The sequence below is a fragment of the Aristolochia californica genome, unplaced genomic scaffold (assembly GCF_029961685.1).
Source record: "Aristolochia californica isolate CCGP_79_NKW_82.1479 unplaced genomic scaffold, dmAriCali1.0.hap1 SCAF_9, whole genome shotgun sequence".
In the NCBI taxonomy this organism is placed as follows: domain Eukaryota; kingdom Viridiplantae; phylum Streptophyta; class Magnoliopsida; order Piperales; family Aristolochiaceae; genus Aristolochia; species Aristolochia californica.
The window spans coordinates 35,633,061-35,656,936 of NW_027182290.1; the positions used below are offsets into that span (position 1 = coordinate 35,633,061).

Sequence of the window (23,876 nt, forward strand, 5' to 3'; positions counted from 1 at the left end):
GGAAGTTAGAGACAGGGTAAAAATATCGAACGAACCATCAGCACTAATAGTAGAGCAAATGTCATAAAATTTCAAAAATTCATTTACAACCAAGCAATTGCCAACCTTGAGATTGTAGACGATTGATTGAGCATCAGCCACAGGAGGTTGAAAACCATACTCTTGCAGAAGAGGCAGCAAAGATGAAATGAAGGTATTTCTTTCTTGATGTGTGGCCTGAAGAACCAAAAGGTACACGTGAGGATTTATTTCTCACCCCACAAAGCAAATTAGTTGAATGAAAGTTTAAAGCAAAACAGACATTGAAAAGTGAGATATTTTTCTACCAAGTAAAGGAAAGAAATTAGTATCTTAATCTTTTAAAACTAAAAAAAACATAATTGTTAATTGTTTCTGATTCACTAGCTCTTATCTCATTAAGAAAACTCAAATATGGGTAAATAAAAGTACATGATATAATAGGAAAATTCAACTTGATCTTGTTGTCAAGATTAAGTTAAAAAAAGAATTAAGAATGTTCTTAAAATTTGAAAAAAAAAAGAAAATAAAATAGTCTTCAAAAAGTATGCATTTTAAATACAGATTCGGAAAGTGTTGTTTGTACTTTTCGGTAGCAATTTAAGCATATGGTCACAAAAAAATTAAAGCATATACTCATGAAGCTTCAAAATAACTGACATCTAGATAAAGAAAGAATCTAAAGTGTTGCTAAAAAATTATTCAGAGAAAGTTCTTAACTTGTCTAAAATAAATAAACTTTTGTAGGTCATAAATACAGCGAAGCAAAAGTAATCCTGCCCCATAATCAGATTACTTTCTCTAGCCTCTATGCAGGAAAGTTATCATGAAAAAACAAAGAAGAGGGCTTAAAGTACCAACTGCCAACACAATTTTAAACAAATTAATCTGTCACTATGACAACATAATCTGAGAAGATAGATAATCTACGTAAAATTTGAATTTTTAAGTTCCCATTGTCCTGAAAAGAAATATTAATACTTGTTTAAGTATAGATGAAAAAGCAATGCATTTATCAATCAAGTAACCAGTCAACAAGGTTATCATACCTGGAGTGCATAGGTGAGACGTATGTTTTCCTCAATTATATCTTGTCTATATGATAAAGCCTTTGATGCAGCATCAACCAGGTCTTGCTGCTGCTGATCAAACGCCTGTTTGAAACATGTATATAAAACTCTGAGCATAACTTATTGCTTTCCACTTGTTAAAAAGTGCATCTTAGCACTTATTCTTACCAATCGCATATAAGCAATGCGTTTTTCTAGAACATACTTCTCGTTACATATTTGAGCTTCCTAATAAAAAATCACAGGACCAAAGATAATTTAAATTAGAAATTAAAAATAGAAGAAAAATAAGTTAAACCACTCATTCAATGAAAGGATTCTCCCTGCCTTCATAGAATAGTCAGCCAGATGCTTTCTAAGTTGCACAATTTCCTCTTCATGTTCTCTAACCTTGAGAACAAGTTCCTAAATTATCAAAGCAGCAATATGTCAAGCAAAGAGAGTGGCAAATTACAGGGCAAACCGATGATAAAAGGATGACACTGATAATATTATACCTGCTTCAGCTGACTGGTTGGGTTATTCATATCAGAAACGGGTATCAAACCTTGCCCAGATAAACTAAACTTAGGATCATTTTCCCGGTCCTTTGGATACCTACAGCAAAACCAACAAGAAAATTACATTTTTTTCTCTTTAAAGAGATTGCTGCAGAATATATCCACTATTTTCTCAAATCTGATATGAGGGGAGAAAAATGCTCACCCACTAGAAGAAAAGGATCTTGAAGATGGAGATGAAAACTGAGAGAAGCCAACGTTATCTAAACCCAACTTCCCGCCAGAATGGACCTCCAAAATCCCGTTCACCTTACTATTATCGTAGTGCTGGTTTTCATAGTAAGGTTGTGAAGCAGGGTTCTCATTTTTCGGTACAATATTGTTGTGGACAACAAGTGTACCTTGAGGATTTGACGTAATATTGTTAGTCCATCTGAATCTATCTCCATTCTCAGTAGGAGGAACAGGTAGATGTGCCTTATTAGCTCCCGTCTCATGTTCATTTGCAAGACCATCTGCAGATAGTTGCAGGGCTGTTGAAGGATCTGATTTCTGCCAAAAACAGAAATTCCAATGTAACTGCAATACACCTCCTCCTTGGGGATTTGAACAACAAACTAATCTTTCATATTCCAGTTTCAGTGTTTGGTTAGAAATGACTTCTCTTTTCATCTTTCTGCCAAGTATAGACAAAGGTAATAACAGAAACCAACAAACTAATCTTTCATATTTCAGTTTCTCTCTTAAGTTAGAAATGATTTTTTTCATATCACTCAACCGGGTAGAGACAACGAAAACAATAGAGTTCACTATTAAGGCTCCAGAATTTACTGTGGGATGTTCTGTGTAAGTATGAACTCCATAAATGCATACACATGATCATGAGCTTTTGGTCTTGTTTCCTTTTACCTTTTTAAAATGCTTTCTCCACTAAATTTTGTTTTTGTTGTATACCGCTGATTTTATCTTCTTTTTAGAGTTAATTTCCAAATATAATATTTAGTTTGGCTTAATTCCAAAAGCATCCACAAGTTTGCCATATTTACAAATATGTAAATATGGCCCAATTATGAAGTATAGAGTGTGAATAAGAGACCACAGGAAAAAAGCAGAGATGGAAGCATGTCCATTTCGTTACAAAAAATTTCTAGCTTTGTGCTGGTTTTAAGAAATGGAAAATTTTCATTTCAATTCCTTTTCTCCCATACAAAGTTAGAAGGATGGGAAAATGAGTTCTTACTGCTCCAATATGAAAGAATGAGAAAAACAAACTCAGAAGGCATGAACAAAAAAAAAAAACAGCAAAAGGGCATTTATTTTCCCACACCAAATTTTTTTCAACTGTAAGATTAGTCAAAGGGAAATTCCTGTCATTTTTTTGTCTTGTGATGACAAAAATCATCCCATAGTGGACAAACATGGTCATGCCATTAGTATGTAGTGACATAATAAACTAAGGGCATTAGACATAAAAATGATAATTTTTCCCACTTATTTAAAGTTTTTTAATGCCTTCTATTTTAAGTTTTTAATTAAAGAAAAGAGGATATGGGGTGATAATTTTGCCCCTTCATTTAAAGTTTTTAATTTAATGTAAAGAGTAAGAGATATGGGAATCCCCATTCTGCTCCAACATTAAATGTAACTTGAGCACAATTTTTGCTCCTTTGCTAAAAGGTTTAATTCAATATGTTGGATTGAACATGGTTCCATCCCAAAATGACTAGCCACTTATGAGGCTTATTGCTCAACCTTATAATTAAACCAATTTTCTTAACACTTTTCAATGTGGGGCGTTTTCCTACTCAACAACAACACCCCCCCCCCCCCCCCCCCCAACCCCACCATCTAAGCTTACACATAACAAGGCTGAGACATGTCCACAATGCACAAACAACCTAACTCTCACCTCATAGAGCCCACAACACAAATAACCTAGGGAGCATACACTGGGTCTTGGCCTATACATACAATTTGCTCTGTTGAATTGAGCCTAGTTCCATCTCAAAATGATTAGCCACTAAAGAAGCCTATTACTCCAACTTTATAATCAAATAATTTTTTTCTTAACACTTCTCCATGTAGACTTTTCCCCACAAAACACAATTTAAAGCATACAAAAAGCACATGTCCACTTCTTCCGTGAGAAGAGGAAGATGGACCTCACATCTTCCCCCTCTTCCTCGAAGCAAATAGGACAAAGGCATGTCCCCCCTCCCACCCTCTAAACAAACAAGCGAGAGAGGAGGTACCCCTTCCCCGTTTTGCACAAAATGACAAAGAAGGTAGGAGGGGACTTCACAATTCCCTTCTTTGCTCATATACAAAGAGAGAAGAGGTACAAAGAGAGCTCTCTGTATATAGATATGCAAGAAGAAAGTGAGAGGGAGAAGGCTCCTCTCCTCTCCTCTCCTCTCCTCTCCTCTCTATTTATGACCAAGAGGAGAATAGAAGGAAGCTCTCCTCCACACAAACTAAGAAAACAGTGCATGGAGTCCCACCTCAACCTTTTCACTATTTGTGAGGTGAGAAAGATAGGATCCCTCCTCTCACTCCTCTAGATGAACTTGAAGAGGAAGGGGTGGTTTGACTCTCAACCAGGAGAGAAAGAAAGCAAAGGGAGGAAAGAGATGGTTCCTTCCCCTCCTCTCTTCACAATGGAGAGAAGGCATGGCGATATGGCCCCAGTCCATCCCACATCTTTTTTTATAACTTTAAATTAAACAAATAAATATAGATAACAAAAAAATTAGAATTAAATAATTTAAAAAAACAATAGCACCCTCAAATAAGAGACTCAATTAAGATTTCAGTAATTAATGTGGATTGGCCCATACTTGAAAATACAGCAAACTTGCAGCCATATTTGAAAACTAGGAAATTATGCTTATTTTCAAATATTAATTGTTAGAGGTTGAATTTTGTGCATTGAGTACAGAAACATCCTACATTATCATATCACAACACTTGAAACCTGCTCATCTACTAGAAAGTTTTCTTTACTTTTCGAGGAAAGGCACCTTCTATTTCAATTGGCATTTTGACAAAGGGAACTTGGACATACATTTAAAAAAGCTTTCAACAACCAAAACTATTATTTTGCTTGTTGAAGAAATGAGAAAAACCAGCCCACATTTGGAAGAGGTCAAGCAGCATTTCCATTGGAAAAACAAAGTTGGCACACCATTTTTAAACAGAATGTCATATGTCACAAACTGCTTGAATCTAACCATCTCCTAATCAACCAATAACCCCTAAAAAACAAACATGGCCTTCACCAGAAGAATACACCAAAAACTGACACATGACTCCTTGTTCAAAATGGATATGTGTGATTGTGGGTTGCTGATAATCTTAATTGAAAAGAACAATGACCAAAAGTATTAGAGAACATGGCTCATTTTCGCGTGTTTATGGTTTCTTTGGAGTGTCAAGAAAGAAGATACGAGTGAGTGAGGAAAAAGGATGATTTGCTCTCCCTCGCATGTGACAAAGCAAAATATGCAAATGCTGGAGTTAATCATAACCAGTCAGATAACAGCCTAGTTGTAAAATACAAGAGTAACTAAAGCACTTACATATCTTTCCAGTTCCTTGTCTTTTCTCTGAAGCTTGGTTCTTAAATGATTATTCTCTTCCAACTGTAATATGAAAATTTAAGGAAAATTATGAGTTCCACCACACAAGCATACAAAATGTAAAATATATTCGATTACCAAACACAATGGCTTATTGCATGTGCCATATCAGAAAACCCTTGTTATCAGGTTGAAAAATCTTCTGAAGCTGCTCAAGGCAGCAAGAAAATGAGTTTGAAGAAGTATAGCCAGCATATCTACCCTCAGCAGTAGCAAAAAAACTCTTGTCCTGTAGCTTGGATTACACAAGCATTCCTGGCATTAGATATATGATCGTGTTATTTTTGTTTATATTATAGGAAGTTACATACAAATTGGTTCATTCATTACATGATTCTTAAGACAGTCGCAACAAGCAGGATAGAACCCGAGCTGCAGGCCACCATTAATCTCGTAAAGCACAAAGACACTGTACTCGAAAGCCAAGCCAAGTCAACATCAAATGCAAACACTTAAGGTATATCTCCTGAAAAAACTATGCTCATCATAGCTTAAGTGGGTGCAATCTTCAAATTGCTGCCAGAGAAATTTCCCAATCAAAAAGAAAAAAAAAAAAAAAAACAGCATAATGACTAACCATTTCCCGAACATAACGGGGACCTACAATAGAATTGACAGACAAGGTGATGCATCACTCATATTTCACAGATTATTATAAATCTCTCCGTAACGGGCCAAATGGACAAACGGTATCTTGATAGCACGTGTTATCCGTCATAGCAAGCCATTCTCCAAACTAATTAAATTTAATTCAGTGAACGAAATAGCTTAAAGTAAAATATAGATATGACGAGAAACGTTTGCAGAGAGTGTCCGTGTCCTCCGACAAGAGTCGATAACCCTAACCTGTTGTTTAATTGTACTCTCGGCAGCTTCGACCGCCTTCATAACCTGAAGCAAACTCTCTTTAGAAGAAGGATCATCAATTCCCAGTCCCGATAACCGCTCGACCAGATTTGCCGTGCCGTTATCCACAGACGAATTCCACTGAGATCGAGTGTTTTGCATGTACGAAGTTTCGTGTCTACTATTTCCATCGTAAGCTCCCATTACGAAAATCAACTACAAAAAGTTCTTCTCCAAATATTCAGGATTCGAGCTTCATTGCTGCGAAGATTCCTAAAGAAATGGATAACAGTGAGAAAAAAGAGTAGCGAGTGGATATTTCGTACAATCGGAGATACAGAGGAAACTTCAAGAACCAAATAAACCCTGGAATTGCGATGAAAGGAAAAATAAATTCAGGCAAAGTTCAATAGAGCAGCAACAGGCTCTTTGTGTGTGATCAGAGGTGCACAAACGTGACTCCCTGCGCTCTCTTTCCATTTCGCGAGCAGAGAGACCAGTAAGCGTATGACCTCAAACTTTGGAAATTTTACTCTATCTTGCCACTTCAGACAGAAACAACATGGAGTAGAGCAAGCATGCTTCGCCAGGGCAAGTGCCACGAGGATCGCGCCCTTCGGGGCTTCTCATGTCATTAAACCGAACCCACTCTCACAATGCTTCGGTTGCATGATGTCAATTGTCAATGACGTCCGTGTCGTGACTCGTGAGTCGTGACACTCCAAAGTGGGCCCGGTTGCTGTGGACCCGTTAAGACGGAGAACGAGAACGAGAACTGCGATGAAGGAAAAGGAACGAAGGCCGGCCTTGCGCGCGTTTGGGCGACTCGTGTGGATGCAAAAGCATCCTAAACCGCAGGATGCAGCAAGTAGGCTCAGATATTTAATCAACGTGGGTCCGTAATTGGCGCAGGCCCGAAGCACGATCGGTTTCACCAACGCCAACGGGACAGAGGCGGCGTAGTGAATATCCAGAGGCACGTAATCTCATGATACGACATTATTAATGAAGAGTCGTGATGATGCCCTATCATAACACTTCCCGTGCAAGTCTTGCTTTCTTGCGATAAAAGATACGTTCATTTGTCATCTCCTATTTTCTTCTTCCATAAAGTATTAGTGAGGAAAATAAAAAAATTAAATTAATAATATTTTAAAAATAGGATGATTTAAATTATTTCTCGAGTTTTATTTATATTATTTTCTCCCTAAATTCCATATTTTTTAGAGAAATTTTATTTACTAAGAGATAACTTGATATCCTCTCTCATTTTATTTTTTCAATGATTTTTAGTTACCAAACAATAAAAATTATATTTTTTATTTTATTTCGTTTATGTGGGTTCCAAAGAGCCCCTTAGGGCATGTTTGGAAACCACATTAAATATAATAAAAAAGAAAGGGGGAGAAAAATCATTTTCCAAAAATTTGATAAATAAAAGTCTATCAATAATATTTTAATAGTTAAAGATATTTTAGTTGTATATATTTTAATCAATAAAAAAATATTAAAATATTTTTTTCCTTTTTAATTTTTTTATTTTATATGAACATCAAAACAAAATAAAAGAAACTTATTTTTTCTTCACTTTATATGTTTCAAATATAAACTTAAAAAAAAAGGAGAAAAAACTGGCGCACCCTCTATACTCTCTCTCGAGAACGCCAAGAGAGTCGAGACATCTTAAGGCCAACCCTTCCGCAAAGTCATTTACTCGTGTATAATGTTTTTAAATTCAAATCATTTTAATATAACAAATGCAAAAGTATTGTCTTAAAATTAAATTTATAGAAATATTATTTCATAGTTTATTTATTTATAATAAATTTGTAAAGAAAAGTCTATTGATAATATTGACTTTAATTGATAAATAAAAGTCATTCAATAATATTTTAATAGTTAAATATATTTTAGTTCATAGGTTTGTGTATATATTTTAATCAATCAAAATTTTAAATTATTAAAATATTATTTTCCATTTTAATTTTTTATTCTTTTATTTTCTCGTCACTTTCTATGTTTCAAATATAAACTTAAAAAAGGTGAAAAAACTGTCTCCCTCTGTTCTCTCTCTCGACTACGCCGATAGAGTCGAGACATCCGCAGTGTAAACTCCGAAGGCCAACACTTCAGCAAGGTCATTTAAAGTGATGTCATGCAAAAAGTAATTTCGTCAAATAACGGCGTAATGGGTCCCACGAACAGTGGCTAAATCGATCACCTTTTTGTTGCGAATTCTAGAACGTGATTGTGCTTGGAGTGGATTTAGGGTTTTAGATGCAGGAGCTATATCATGGCAATTAGATGCGTTGATTTTAAGTGGTAAGTCCTATTTCTCTTTGCCTATCGTTTATATTTATATTTTGCAACTCGTTGCGTAGTTTAAGTACGCCATTTATATAACATACTGCTTTAATTTACCTTTGTTTTTTTCCTTTATAACTTAGTAATATTTCTTTTCCTTACAGGTATGATGGTTTCTTTTTGTCGATGCTGGCGAAGAGTGTGTATCCTTGCACTGTTTTTTTTTAATTCTCTTGTCTCACCTTTTTTCGCGTTTTCTTCTAGTCTTCCCTTGTACCAAGAACATTATCGATTTTCTAATTTCTCAATTATGTGAACAATTTGTGCCGAGACTCCTAGCATGTGCTAACATTGTAGCTAAGATTGGACAAAATTAAGCTAGGAAACTGTTCTATTTGACATGAAGTTCGGACAGACAGAAATTCAAAACTTTAATTACATAGTTTCTTGATTTGCAGTTAAATAATTCGGTTGAGGTATACTTTTTCAGTTTATTGATTACTCCTTACACTTTTAGGACCTGTCCAGCAATAGTAGATTGGTCATCTTCATGTTTTGTTGCTAAAAAGTCTCCTTTTTCATCTGTTCTACATTTATAACATCATTTTGTTGGATGAGAGGCGGAAGCATATCAAACAAGAGCAAGGTGTACAACAGGGGAATATACGAGACACAACATGTTAGACTACATAAGAGAGATACAATATTATATCTTACAATAAAATATCTTCATCCATAGGATACTAAAGTATTCATTACATATCCCCGAAATTTACCACGAGAGGGGGGTTTAAAAACATAATTTTGGAAGTTGCAGAAGCATAGGCTACCCTCATTCTCTTTCCAATAGTATAATTTGCTCCTCGGCCACTGTTGAAGTTGGAACTTGACAAAATGAAATCCTATTAGTTTTAAATTATTGGAACGTCAAGCTAACGACAACTTCTCTTTAGTAGAATAGGAGTAGATGGGCTGTCCCCTATGTTAAACCCAGTCCAAGCAACCTCCTCATGGAGGAATAATTGATTTTTAACAATGAGTCATGAGAGAAAGATTGGCTTTTGATATATAGTGCTAAATAGGAACAACAAAAAGTTGTTTAAGTGAATCCCAAGTGACACAGACCAATTATATGTTTTTCAATCATGAGCTCGAGGAAGAAAATGGAAAACTTTAGTTATGTAAACGTGTACCCCCCACATAAAGGTGGACATGGCTAGAGGATCACTGGTCACTTGTTGGGTGGTTCAAATTCTGTAGCACCTATTTGGATGTGGAAGCTGTTCATATTGTTGTGACACCCAGAAATTGACAGTTGTCTCGGAGGTTTAGATCAACCCTATAGTCAGAGCCCCCCTGGCAATGCTGATCGATTCTATAGTCAGAGATCCACTTAGAAATTGAACTTTGTTTGTCATTGGTGTTAAAGTTAGTTTAATGTTGATTTGAAAATGCCTAGCAAATGTGAGGAGGTTTTTTCCAACTAATAAATAACCTCAGGATATTACCCGACCTTAACCCTTGTGGGGATTGTTCTCACTAACTAATTCAACTAGCTAATGGGATATCTCTGACCTATTTAGTTTTTGCTTCTGGGTAACCAATCTATAGAAGGTGTTTGTTCAATAACCTCCTCGGTGTTTCTCATATGCAGAGCATCTTGACATCTGATGATTGAGTCGTTGATAGAACCACAAAAGGGAGGCCTATTGTGATAGCAAAACTATAACCCCTTTGCACATGGCAGTGCTGCATGTTTCACTTTATGCAAAATCTGAACAATTGCTCCCATCATTAGATAACCTAAATCATAATAGCTCCTTTGTCACACTAATTCATCTTAAAAAAAAACTCGTAGTCTAATATCCAAAATTATGCACCGAATCTGATTTATCAATATCACCCAGCCCTGTGTCCTAGGCCAAGACTAAAGGCCTCACAGTGACTTCATGAAGAGGGTGGAGGGAGATGCATTTGCCTCCCTCTTCAATGCTTGTGTCAAAGGGGTCTTGCCTTCATTTCCCTTAGAACCTAAGGTGGAGAAAACATCGTGGGCTTATGTTTTATGACATGTCCTGGGCTGTACAAGTGGTTTCATCAAGTTATGGGGTGACAAGGAGAGGGAGATTTCATTGAGGTTGTTTTAGTTTTTTTTTTTAATTTTTTTATTGGTTTTTGGTGAATTAGTGTGAATAGTGGAGATAAATTGACAGATTCAGGGACAAGTGCTCAATAGTTATAATATCTGACCATGAAAGAGAGTGACGAAGCTATGAAAAATGCCTAGTTTGCTAAGTTTGCATGACCTCAATTTCAATCATCCTATTTTTGAGGTTGAACATGCTTATCATGAAGTCATGACTTCAACGTTGGGCGTAGGAAAATCAACAACCTTCAGAAATGGAGTAGTTGACCAAAAATGCTTTGTGAGTAAGAGGCTGTTAGGTACCTTGCCAACATGTTAATAGCTAGTTGATGAAATATGGAAATGTAGGCCTTTCTACTTATCTATTACTACACTAGCCCAACTTGATAGCTATACCCTGGGTTGGGCTACAAAGACTTACTTCTCATGTAGAATGGTAGCATAAATTCTATTAATAAACAGGTGGGAGACAAATTGCTAGAGGGATGTCCATGATTGTGGTGATTGGTGTGTGGAAAATGCTATTGAGTTGACTAAATCAATGTATGATGCAAAATTCGGGTGCAAAGGTAGTGCCATTTGACCAAAATCGAAGCATGTAACATTTTGGACTCCCTAACATGTGATCGAGGATCCTCCACTCATGTCATCTATACTCCATACAATGACATATTTTTTTTTTTTTTGAGAAAAGGTGTGAATATATTACTGAGAGAGAAAAAAATACAAACCTCACTAAATAGGACCTTCCTCCACAACAAGATATTGAAGAAAAACTCCCGATTTAGCCTGACATATTGATGTGCATTTTATATGTCTATAGTTTGATTTTCTTCTTTGTTGTCATTGTAAAAGGTGTGGGGTTTGGAAAAAGTAAGGAGAGAGAGAGAGAGAGAATGTGAGAAAGAGAGAAAATGGAGGAAAAGCTCAAAGGAATGAGCTGCGTTGGGGGTTGTGCATGATCATTAACCTGTTTATTTAATAGGTTTGATCAAAATTACAAATATATCCCTCACTTGAGTGAAACCCTAATTTTTTTATATCTCCCATTATACATGTCCTATTTACATGAAAATTGGACTATAGACATAAGTCAACAGAAGGAACGAGATTACATCAAGATGTAGGAATGAGGATAAAGCGAAATGACCAAAACGCCCATTGTACTTTTTTTTTTCAATATTCCCCCTCAAGCTGGAGCATATAGGTAAAAAAATCCTACTTGTCACAGAAGTTCATAAATTCACGCTTCCCCAATGCTTTAGTCAAGACTTCACCAAGTTGATCACTCGATCGAACATATGGGGTTGTCACCTCCTTCTTTATAGTGGCATCCCGAATGAAATGACAATCTACCTTTGTGTGTTTCGTTCTCTCATGAAATACTGAATTGCTAGCAATGAAGATCGCTGCTTGGTTATCACAATACATGGTCATAGGATCCTTTTGATAGAAGCCTAACCTTGGGCAACAGATTTCACCCGCATTAACTCACGTACAATGTGGGCCATCGCTCTGTATTCAGCTTCTGCACTAGATCGAGTAACAATATTCTGTTTCTTACTCTTCCAACTGATTAAGTTTCCTCCCAAATATTCACAATACTTCGTAGTTGATTTTCTGTCAAGCTTGGAGCCTGCATAATTAGCGTCAGAGAAAGCCTCAATGTTGAGTGATCATTGGGTCTAAAAAGAATACCTTTTCCTGGTGTTCTTTTTAGATATCTTTGTTAAAATATTTTCAATATTACATTTTTCTCTTATAGTATGGCTATTAGATAGAGAATGTCTTATTTTATCTCTAGTTAAATTTTCATTCAATTTAGACATGTATTTTAGGAGATATGTGATTTTGAGTATTGAGGGGCATTTGTGTCCTATTGTAAAATTTCACTTAAACCTTGATTATAAAGAAGCAGGAAGGGGCTTTCTGGCTTGGATTCCAAGGCAGCAAAGCTGCCTCTCTTCCAGAAAAAAAAATATTAAGGAATAGTCCCACATTGATTAGTGAGATCAAAGATTTTGAGTTTATTAGTTGGGAAAGGGGTTTCCTAAGATGACTAGTCATTTTGAGATAGGCCTTGGACCTAACTTCACAATCTTAAGATTATCTGTGCAACCTCTAGATGAATCTTACATGGATGCTATATGAACTGAGTCACTACACTAATTGCAAATGAGATATTTGGTCTAGTAATTGTAGCATATATGAGTTTGCCTATTAATCTCTGATACATTGTTTTATCTTTCAATTCTAAATTCTGATCATCTTGAAGACTATGTCCTACATCCATAGGTGTATCAACTAGTTTAGCTCCCAAAAGGCCATACGCTTGAAGCATGTCAATTACATACTTCCTCTGAGTCAAAGCAGTTCTCTCCGTGCTTTTTGCAACTTTGATACCTAGAAAATAACTATAATATTCTGTCTTTGTCCTGTTGCCTCTCTTCAAGCCAAAAAAATCTGTATATAACTCATACACCTTGGAAAGATTGCTCTTTTGAGCATATAAAGCTTCTAGAGATAACCACATAGCTTTGGCAGTCTCAAAATTCATAACCTGATTCCGAAGAGAAGAGTCTATGTTGTTGACTATCTAAGTTATAACTTGGCTGTCTTCCGCTTCCCAATCATTATCTTGAGGGATAGGGAGATCATGCCTAATAAATTTCAGCTTCTTTCTACTTTTTAAAAACATTCGAACAAATTTAGCCTCATTGAGAAAATTGTCACCATTCAATTTTTTTTATGTGATAGTGATAATATCTTTCCCATAAGAATTGGAAGTTTCTTTAGATGGAGTATATACTTCACTAGAATCAACCATAATGTGTATATATAAACACCAATCAGATCAAATAAACTTTCCAAAAAATTCTGTATGACTAGCCTAAGTGGGCCTCACCATGCAGAATTAGGGTTAGGGCAATTACTGTGATGCGCATAAACTTCAAATTAAATAACCCAAATTGTCATCAACCAGGGCTGACATCAGCATGAACTGAGGATGACATCAGCAAGGGCAGACTGTAGATTGGGAGTTGGTGCACATCCCAGGAACAACATAAAAATCCCCTTTTGGGCAGTTTAAGACATAAAGATCTGTTATTGAAACAACAAAACCAGTAAGCTTAGGGTTATGGCAGAGAAAAAAGAAGAAAAAATTGGATTTTTACCAACCGGTAACCGGAAAACCTGAGAAGATTTTTCCTCTATGTAGACGTCAGCTTCAAAGAATGAAAAAGATTGACAAAAAGCCTTCCTAGATGCGATCTACTACTTTGATACTATGAAAAAAGTAAGGAGAGAGAGAGAGATGGGGGAGAAAGCTGCGTTGGGGGTTGTGCATGATCGTCAACCTATTTATTTAATAGGTTTGATCAAAATTACAAATATGTCCCTTACTTAAGTGAAATCCTAATCTTCTTATATCTCCCATTCTACATGTCCTATTTACATGAAAATTGGACTATAGACATAATTCAACATAAAGAACAAGTTTACATCAAGATATATGAGTGAGGATAAATTAAAATGACCAAAATGCCATTGTACTTATTTTTCAATAGGGTTCATAATATTTTCCTGTTGGTTTGTTTTCCTAGGAGTCATTTAACCAATCTGATGTTGTTCCTATATCAAATCTTCTCAGGGATCTCTATATTCGTTGTTGAAAATCCATTGTTCCCCTCTATGACAGTGTGTTTGGACTTGGTCTGAGGATCAACCCACCTACGCCTACTTTCTATGTTTTTTGAAATGCACCTGGCCTTACTTTTACGGTGAGAAGATGTTACTTAAGTTTCATCATGAGAAGTTTCAAACTAGTAACATTTTAGTTATAAATTTCCAACTTTTTCTATGACATGGAAGCCAATTAGACTCTTGGAAAGTAAAAGAGGTATTTGTCTTGTTTAATACAGGATGCATCTTTTTGCCAAACGGAAAAAAGGTTTTGCTGTCTCTGGTAGGGCTAGGCTCTGTATGTAAAGTTTATGTGACCTAGATGTGTAAGACCTGAAGGATGAAATACGATAAAGAATTAGGATCTGAATGAAAAGATGAGTCCTGATGTGAAAGGACTATTTGGTCTTGAAAAGAATTAATACATTAGATCTTGTGACCTGAACTAGGTGCTTACCCTTGTTTCAGTTTATCCATAAACTTTACAAGTTAGCATTTCTTTAGCGAGTTTACAGTATGAATTTTGTCCATTCCTTGAACTTCGTGAATAACTTGTTGAACTTTGAAGTTAACTTTGAGTCTTTGTAGTCTTTAACAAGTCGACTATCAGAACAATTGTTGCAATCAATTGGAAGCATTACCATCTTTGTACATATCCTTTGCACATATGGATTGTAGTGAGTTTCCTGAACCCTATATACATATTGGTGATTTCAATAACGTATACTATTTTTCACTCAGCATCATGCTTCTGTTTTGCAACAGGTTGATTATACTGCTGTCTTTGTTTTTCGTATGGTACTGTTTGTAGACAATGGTCTTGCTGTTGGAATGCGCTTGTAAGGTCCCTTTTGGTTTTCTTCTTTGTAATTTTTCTTTTTTCTTTACAATTTATCATAAATAATATACTTGGCAAGAAAATAATGTATTCATTGCACCTTATTAACATATGGAAATTTACTATTTCTGCCTAGTGGTGCATGGGCTGGCTGGACGTCTTTCTTGTTACGTTTTGCTCATTTGTTAAAAACTTTTGTCCTGAGCAACTTTTTGAAACATGACTAAGGCCTCAGGCTGGCAGGGTGATGGGGTTGGATCAAACTGGTTCAATTCTCGAGGGCCACCATTTCAACAGACGATTTCATCATAAAAGGAGTTTTCTAATAACAAGATCTGATAGAGAAGTAGAAGGTTGTTTCTCTTCTTCTTCCTCCCTTTCATTCTATGAAGTAAAAAATTGTTCTCCTGACTTGCCTGGTTCAATGCTTCATGTTCAAACATATTACTTCAACTGGGTTTTTATTCTTTGAATCTGAGTTGTTCAGCTGTGATGTGCCCTGTCTTGCAATGGGTTGTGTCAACCTAGGTCCAAAACAGAAAAGTAAAAAAAAAAAAAAAAAAAAAAACTACAACCAATTAATAGGAATTAAATTCGCAACAAGCTGTTACAGTTCTCTGCCCTCCTTAGCTAGCTGATCTGTCATTGTATTTGCTGCGTGGGATGTGTTCCCATGAGCAATGTTTTTCAATAATGAGATCAGTGCTTTGAGGAATATCTGGTTGAACCTCCAGGTGGCTTGGTTTTTCCCATCTACAGAATTTCTGGTAATCTACAAAAGATGAGCTTGTCACAGGAGAGAATATCATGGTACACATATGGTAAGAGTAGGAAAGGCAATTTTTTTATTAATATATAAATGAATATTTAAGATTGGCACTGATAGCTGAGAGGATAGGAGAGAGTTGTTTGAGATTGGTCATGCATGTTTCTGCATAATGAAGGGTTTTGCCAATGTTGATTGATGAACCGGCAAGAGAAAATTAGTAAAAAAGGCCCAATACGACATGGATGGAAGAAGTGAAAAAGATTTGATGAAGTTTCACCAATCAAATGGGAGGAGCAAGTTCTAGAGCAAAATGGTTGAGGGGATTCATGTACCGAACCCATGCTTGGTGGGAACAAGGCTGTGATGATGCTGATATGTGCTAGGGGTTGTGGATGATTGAGAAAAAAGAGGTTCCTTTGCTACCACTGTCACTGCTGCTTGAGTGTCTTGGTCATCACAAGTCCTTGCTGCGGTAGGATCTCTCTTCCTTATCTTGGCACACTCTGGAGCAATCTGATTTAATCCCTGGATTCATTTGGTTTTCCCAAAAACAAGTGGCGTCTCTTTTGGTCAGACCAGGTTTTACTAGGTTGAACCAGGACATATTGTTAAATTATGAGCAGCCAGAACATGTCCTGGTGTGTTACTGGGAATCCTGGTCATTTCCACAACATGGCCCATTTCAATTTCCAATTACAAGAGCTGTTGGGCTACCGGTATAATAAATTTGGGGCATCTACCTAAATTACCATGGTCGATATGGAGGGGCAAATGGGGAAAACAATCCTGAAATTGTATAGGGAGGTGAGTCTTTTTTTTGTTGAAAATGATGTATATATATTAATAGAGAAAAAATTACAAAGGAAGAGGGAGCAAATCCCTAACAACAAAATATTGAAGGGTTGCTCTTTGTTTGGCAAGCACATCTGCTGCCGAATTTGCAGATCTTGGAATGTGAGACCAAATACAAGAGAAGATAAGCAATTTCTAGAATCTCTCGAAAAAATGTCCCAATGGCTCCACGGGGGAGAGGATGCACAATCACACCAACCAATACCACCTTCGAATTCCCTTCAATGTGGAGCGGGCCACTGTAATTGTCTCTGAAAATGCGAAGCTCGTTGAGGAGGCCATGGAACTCAGCCGACATTGAGTCAGGAATGCCTAATGGGTCAGCATACGAGAAACAGTGATTACCAGAGGGATCCGAGATAACTCTCCCAAAGCCAGCAATCCCGGGATTATCAAGAGAAGAACCATCAAAATTCAACTTTAGGAAACCAGATTGTGGAGGAGTCCATTCTTGCATGACTTGGACCTTGGTTCCAATCAGCATCTTAGCCATGATGCTCCAAGTATCTCTGATAGAGGAGCCCACAAAGGAGAAAAAAGGGCTTCTTAGTAAAAAGCCAAGCACAGATTTGGCCCGATACACGGTCAACAACTCTTACCATGGATTCACATTTAGCATCAAAATGCCTGCGGTTGTGTTCATTCCAAAGTCCCCACGGAATAAAACCAGCACATGCAAAGATCATCAACTTTCCAAGACCAGGAAGGGGAGTACCAATGAGCGACTTGATAAAGGAGATCAAATCTGCCGACATACAAAATTGTAGCCCTATCTTGCAAAGAATGGAAGTCCACACATTTCACAAGAAAAAACACTGTAGCAGGATGTGACCGGTGGTTTCGACCTCTGCGTTATAAAGAGGGCAGAGGGGGTCGATAGATGGGTGGCCTCTTCGTCTAAGCACATCTGTCGTGAGAATCTTTCTTTGGCAGGTGCTCCACACGAAATAGGTGACAAAGTCTTGAGTAGATTAAAATGTTTAATCATGCATGATTTCAGATTCATGTACCGGTAAGTTTGTGCAAATATGTTCTGGAAAAGCTGAAGTGTCGCAAATTTATTGTTTCTAGGTCTATCAGGCATCGAGTCACTATGAAAGAATTGTCTCCAGTATCTCACTCCTAAATGAGCGAAAATTGCCATTTTCTAAACTATAAAATGGTATGAAACTGTTTCCAGTATCATTGATTGCTGATTATGAGTGCCGTTAACAACTTTCAGAGAGTAATTATCATCTAGTTTTTCTATTAAAGAATATCGGATAATTTTCTTATAATTGGTTATTGCTAAACTTATGTGGAATCAAGCATGTCTAATTAGTTCTGTTACTTGTGTTCTCATCTCCTTTGGTGGAAGTTAAACGTTGTTGTTTTGTTTTGCACTTGTACATGATTATAGGGATTTAGGATGGCAGCAACAATATGCTCGTTTCTATGGCAGAATCGTGGTTCTGTCAGCCCTTTCTTTGCTCCTGTATCCCTTTTTATGGGCTTGGACTGTGATTGGTACACTGTGGTTCTCCAGTGCAAGGGGCTGCGTAAGTTTTGATTTTTGATTTTCTTAAGTTGTCCTTATTGTTTTTGACATCCTAATTAACAAAATTTGAATGCTCATATTTAAAATGGTTGCAGTTGCTTATGTTTATCTAATTAAATGCTTGCAGTTGCCTGAGGAAGGTCAAAAATGGGGTTTCCTTGTATGGCTGCTTTTCAGTTATTGTGGACTTGTTGGAGTTTCTTGCATCTCTATGGGAAAGGTATGTATCGCTTTTTTAAAGATCAAGTGGAATTTTGTCATTGTGTAAATTTAATACAGCTCTGATATCATGGTATGATTGTGTCATAGAATCTTTAAAGCTTTGCTCTGTGTTTAATATGTTGAAGTAAATATTTCACATAATTGAAATAAATTTTTGTCTAAAATTGTTAAAGGATGAGGTGGTGGATCATTGGAAAATAGAAGAAAAGTTAAATTACAACATAAATGGACAATGGTGGGTAACAGAGATATTATTGAAAATCTCCTCGTGAAAATTAAATATTCACCAGCTTGAGGAGGAGTGTTGGGGCTTGGCAAACAAGGGAGTGTTTCTTGTACAGCCTGCAAAAATTTGAATTTTTCCTCTGCTGTTAGTTAGATCCTAATTTCTATAGGTCGTTTCCTGATTTTATATAGAATTAGTTTCCTAGATATACGGCCTTTGTACTCTATATATTGTGTAGTTCTCCCATCAGTTAATAAGAAGGAGAAATATCTCTCAATAATCCCAATGACAAAATTTCAAACACCTGGCTTCATTCATAAGCCTATTTTAGCATGATCAGAATCCTCAAAACCCATTTTTTGGATAAGGTCATTATATTAATCTGTATCATTTCTCATGTTTCACGTTGAACAAGGACATGCTTGGTATGGTGCATGTTTTTTTTATATAATATCATCTCTGAATGTTTTCTTCTACACACTTAATATCTGTTTTCTGTATGTACATCTAAAGATAACAATGCTTATTTGTGCTTTACTGCACTTTTCTGTCCCCTGAGTTTTCTTCCCTGTATTTTTTTTTCGAGATATCATTTACTTGGAGCCTCAAACAGTCTACATTCTGCCATACCTATTTTTGTAGGCCTCTAATTGTCTTTTCTTCTGTAGTGGCGGGTTCGGAGGAATGCACTCCTGCAACGTTTCCAACAAGGGATTCCTATTTCAGAGTATGGGGTGAGCTCTACCTTTTCATGGCTTGGGTTCTTATCTGTTGTTAGAATGATTTACTTTTTATCTTACATAAAAAATTCTGTTATAATAAGTAGAGGTATTTGATAGTGGACAGGATTTCTAATAAGGTTATTGAGTCTGATAAAATAGATTTTAAGTTCTTAGTCATTACTTGCATGATTAACTTCAGTATTTTCTAGAGATGTCCCCATTCTTCATATCAGTTGATGCTGGATGTATGGGTATCTACAGTTTCACTAAATTCCCTTTTCTGCACATACGAAGTATTTATGAGGCTAAGGTTTGAAGTCATGCACATAAAACAGAGCTATGATTCTTAATTGACTCATTCTATGACCACGGCGTTGAAGTCGTGCGCATGAAATAGAGCTTTGATTTGTAATGATTTGTTCTATATGACAATTTCCTGACAGATTGTTGATTAAAAACAGAAAAAAACAGCTAATTATGTGCCAGAAAGAAGTAAGAACAACTAAAACAGTCTATATGTGCTTTGAGTCTGTGGTTCAATAGCTACATGGGGGTTTGGATTCTTGAGTTCATGTCTTGTGGGTATATTGGGTATTTGTGTGTGTGAAAGTGAATATTCATGAAAAGCTCTTGACAGTTGCTACCATTATTGCATGTAATTTCTCATCACAACTTCTATTATATCAATGTAAGTTGTTGTTCTTGTGTTGCTTCCTTAGTATTGGATGTCATTGCCTGATGATCGGTGTGTGTAAAAAGTGTGGATTATTGCCTTACTTGATTTTTATAATGTTTATTATTTTAATTTGTAAAGAGATGGTACAATCTTCTGTGATATTTCACTTTGGTTCACTACTAGCTGGAGAAGTTCTTCTCTTTCTCTCTCTTTCTCTCTCTCTCTCTCTCTCTGTTTTATGTGTTAATATACGTTCGTTTGTATCTTTCTTGTTAGGGAGGAAGGTCACCCTTAAGTTTCGTACTTTTGACTTCTATGTATTAAAATCACTTTTGACAGTGTGAAGCTTGCATAACTGAGATTAGTAGGATCCATGAACACTCGTTCAAAGTGGCTTGTCTTCACATAGTTTACTGTTGGCTATGCCATAGTGAAGCACTACATTTGTTCATTTGGTTTTAACAGCGTTGGCTTGTGATTAATTGAAGGTCCTCAACTGTTCCATGACATATGACTTGATAGTGAACCTATGTACTGAAGACAATCTCATGGAGCTACACTCCTCAATCAACCACTCACCTGTTACTTGATCAGGAGTGAGTTACCCAAGACCAGCTTGTTGTGGGCTCTTCTGTATAATAAGATCTCTATACGGTTTTATTTGATTTCTTGGTGCTATGTAGCTTATTTTCTCTATCACTTCCCTTCTGCATGGTCTGCTCCATTTGGAGCTCCTTGTTCTGCCCTCTTTGTAATTGAATTTTTATTTCAAATAGCGAGAAATTTACCTTTCAAGACGAAATGGTGAGAGTTTTATTGAGAAAGAAGGGATACACAGGGCTTCATGTGTGGGAAAAGACTTCTTAATAAAATTTTGTTCTCATTGTTTTAAAAAAATTAAAACAGAAACAGAGTCCTGTGCGAGGGTTGCCAAACAAAAAAACTCTGTTTTGATCTATGAATGATCCTCTCATTCTACACTAGCCTAGTTGATCTTCTTTAATTTATATGTAATCCTCACAGGTGGATAAAGACACGGGCCCTAGTCTGCTAGATACTTGTTTGAATGAAATGAACTCTAGTTGATGTCGGTGTGCATCTGGTCTGTGAGGAAAGAGACCAAGCTGACAAAGTGACAAAGTTCAGCGACAGTGAAGTGACAAAGTTGATGTTCAAGTTGGACTTTTATAAAAGTGATTATGGATGGAGGTCATGGTTGATGTTAAAGGTTGTGGCTCTGCTGATTATTTGGTTCATAAGAATGAGATTTTGATGTTTGACTTCCAGAAATTTTGTTTTGATCCTCTAATTAGGCTTTCAAGTGATCAACGCTGGCATTCTGCCTTGGTCCTCTAAATCCTTTAGGATTGAAGTTAACCTCATTTTTTATGAACTGCAGAACCTAGACCTGCAGCATTTATTAATTGATGTATGAATGGATATCCAGATATGCTTTTTCCTTTTTAAGGCTTGTGAAAATCATGTACTACACTTGACAGTGTAATCTAGAAGCCCTCTAAAAGGACAGGAAAGTGAGTTATGTTCTTTCTGTTGCAGGTTTTGGTTGACATGGTTCGGGTGCCTGACTGGGCATTTGAAGCTGCTGGCCAGGAGATGAGAGGAATTGGGCAAGACACTGCATACCATCCTGGTCTCTACCTTACTGCAACTCAGGTGAAGTGTCATGGAGGGCTATGTACAATACTTAAATGTATCCTTCACTATTATAATCTCATGCCTTGGGAATCTAAAGCTGTAAATGCATGCCTAGGGATTCTATTGCTGTACGTGGTTTACAAGTTGTAGCTTTAACGGTATGATGCATCTTACACCTTTAGCATAATTGTAATTATTTGCCCTCCCATCTTCAAGCTGGTTATTTTGACCTAAGTTGTTGGGATCTTTGATATCTATCAATTAAAGGGCTCGATAGATTTTCAAGAGCCTTTTTGGAAAACCTAATTGGTTTCTTATCTGTTGAGTTGGTTCTGTCTGGCTCCTAATAAAACCAGTAGATCCTTTGATTTTGTGGTATTGGATGTCTATAAAAATTATTATTTATGGTTTTGATGCTAAAGTTTATTCTTTTGAGTGTGATATTTGTTATGCATGTTCCTGTGGTTGAAGCATACTGTGTACTGTTCAATATTGTTCAACTGTTTTTATCATTTTTTGTGATCAAAATCTACTGTGCTGGCTCCAGATCTTGGCTGGTGACAAAGTAACATGAACAAATACTGATTTTGTCTTGTATTTCTGATCATGCTTACTGCTTTCATCATTCCCATCGACAGATAGTTTTTATTTTCTTATCTTATCTGTACAGAGGGAAGCAGTGGAAGCACTTATTCAGGAACTTTCGAAGTTCAGCTTGAAGTCTGTTCCAACTGATTGCAGTGAATGCCCAATCTGTCTTGAGGAGTTTCGCGTAGGGAACGAGGTAAGTAGAATCAGGCATTAGCTGTTTATTCTTTTCTTTGATAACATGTCAGCTGTTTTTGAATGTCATTGATACGGTTTTTGTTAATATTATGACTTGATAGTGTTCCTGCACTTGGTTTTTGTTAATATTATGACTTGATAGTGTTCCTGCACTTTTAAGGGACTTGGAATCTTGAAATTGTAATTGTACCTGCTGGTTTGCTTCGCAGCAGACAGTGAAAGTGAGAAAGTGCCCATTTTGATAACGCCGTCTAGCATTGAGGCATTAGCTAAGACGATGATATTCTTAAATTATTTGGGTTCCTTTTTCTCTTTTTTTTTTTTAAAGCAAATATTTGGGTAGGAGTTCCATGTCCAGTACCATTGAATTGATGACTTGCGCAATCATGCGATCTTATTTATCGATTGGACGGTTTCATGTGAGTGTGGGAGTACTTTGCTGAAACAATGTATTCCAGACTAGGAGGGAAATTTAATTTCTCCTTTGTGGGGATCTTTTAATTGTTCTTTCTTTAATCAGTCCTTTGAAATTTTGGTGTCAGGTTCGGGGCCTCCCTTGTGCTCACAATTTCCATGTGGAATGCATAGATAAGTGGCTTCGGCTGAATGTGAAGTGCCCCCGTTGCCGTTGCTCTGTCTTTCCTAACCTTGACCTTAGCGCTCTTTCCAATCTAAGAGAAGATTCGGGGCGAGCATCTGCCAGTGTTGTAGCAACAAGTCGCTACATGCGACAGGCGCAGCCTTCTGGGCATGGCTATCTATTGCGGATGCAGGGATTACTTCGTACTATTGGATCAGAGAATGGTGTTGTCGCGGTGGAGGCTGATTTAGGGCTGGAAGCTGCGGACAACGGGAGAACGCGAATTGTGATAACCGAGGGCCCCGCAAGCGCCGCAGCATCAGGAACGATGGCATGTGTGGTTATTGATCAATCCTCTCAACTAGATCAAAGAGCGTACCATCAACGGTAACATTAGGGTTCAGCTTCGAGCACTTGGACCCAAAGTAGGAATAATCCCTCGGTTCCCTTGTAATTTTTATTACTTGTAATAATTTTTGTTACTAGAAGTAATTTTTGTTACTCTCACTCCCTTGTAATTTTTATTACTTAGTCATTGGGCTTTTAAGATATGAATACTGGATACAAGTTCTTTGCATATTGAATGATGTTTATCATATTCTGTAAAAAAAGTGGAATTAAAAGAAATAAGTTGATTATTTAGTAAGCTTTATTTGAACCAAAATTAATCAATAGGCTTTTCAAAATAAAATTTTATGGACCTTGCAGGATTAATTTGGGCTGACGATTTCAATCACATTTCCAACAGTTCATAGTCTCTCTTGTTATTGTTTTTAAAGACTGTACATACCGCATAATCTCTTTTT

The 23,876-nt window shown here is 36.6% G+C and overlaps 2 protein-coding genes across 5 annotated transcripts in view; one reads left to right on the forward strand and one right to left on the reverse strand.

Moving 5' to 3' along the window:
• Nucleotides 1–6,502, reverse strand: part of LOC137940531 (uncharacterized) — a 31,810-nt gene extending 25,308 nt beyond the window's left edge. For all 4 annotated transcript variants that reach the window (XM_068785647.1, XM_068785645.1, XM_068785646.1 and 1 more), the window contains exons 1-8: nt 6,073–6,502; nt 5,167–5,229; nt 1,794–2,140; nt 1,586–1,685; nt 1,416–1,493; nt 1,257–1,316; nt 1,068–1,172; nt 106–216 (exon numbers count right to left, since the gene is read on the reverse strand). In XM_068785647.1, coding sequence (XP_068641748.1) covers nt 106–216; nt 1,068–1,172; nt 1,257–1,316; nt 1,416–1,493; nt 1,586–1,685; nt 1,794–2,140; nt 5,167–5,229; nt 6,073–6,276 — 1,068 coding nt within the window. In that variant the 5' untranslated portion in view covers nt 6,277–6,502. The remainder of the gene's footprint in view (nt 1–105; nt 217–1,067; nt 1,173–1,256; nt 1,317–1,415; nt 1,494–1,585; nt 1,686–1,793; nt 2,141–5,166; nt 5,230–6,072) is intronic.
• A 1,666-nt stretch (nt 6,503–8,168) lies between these two features.
• Nucleotides 8,169–23,627, forward strand: LOC137941610 (E3 ubiquitin-protein ligase SIS3-like). The gene is made up of 10 exons (XM_068787096.1): nt 8,169–8,394; nt 8,541–8,579; nt 14,817–14,883; nt 14,972–15,045; nt 18,065–18,203; nt 18,330–18,422; nt 19,319–19,384; nt 21,606–21,722; nt 22,375–22,488; nt 23,033–23,627. Exons 1-10 carry the CDS (start codon nt 8,366–8,368, stop codon nt 23,459–23,461), a joined length of 1,167 nt encoding a protein of 388 aa, XP_068643197.1. The 5' UTR covers nt 8,169–8,365; the 3' UTR covers nt 23,462–23,627.
• Nucleotides 23,628–23,876: the final 249 nt, after the last annotated feature.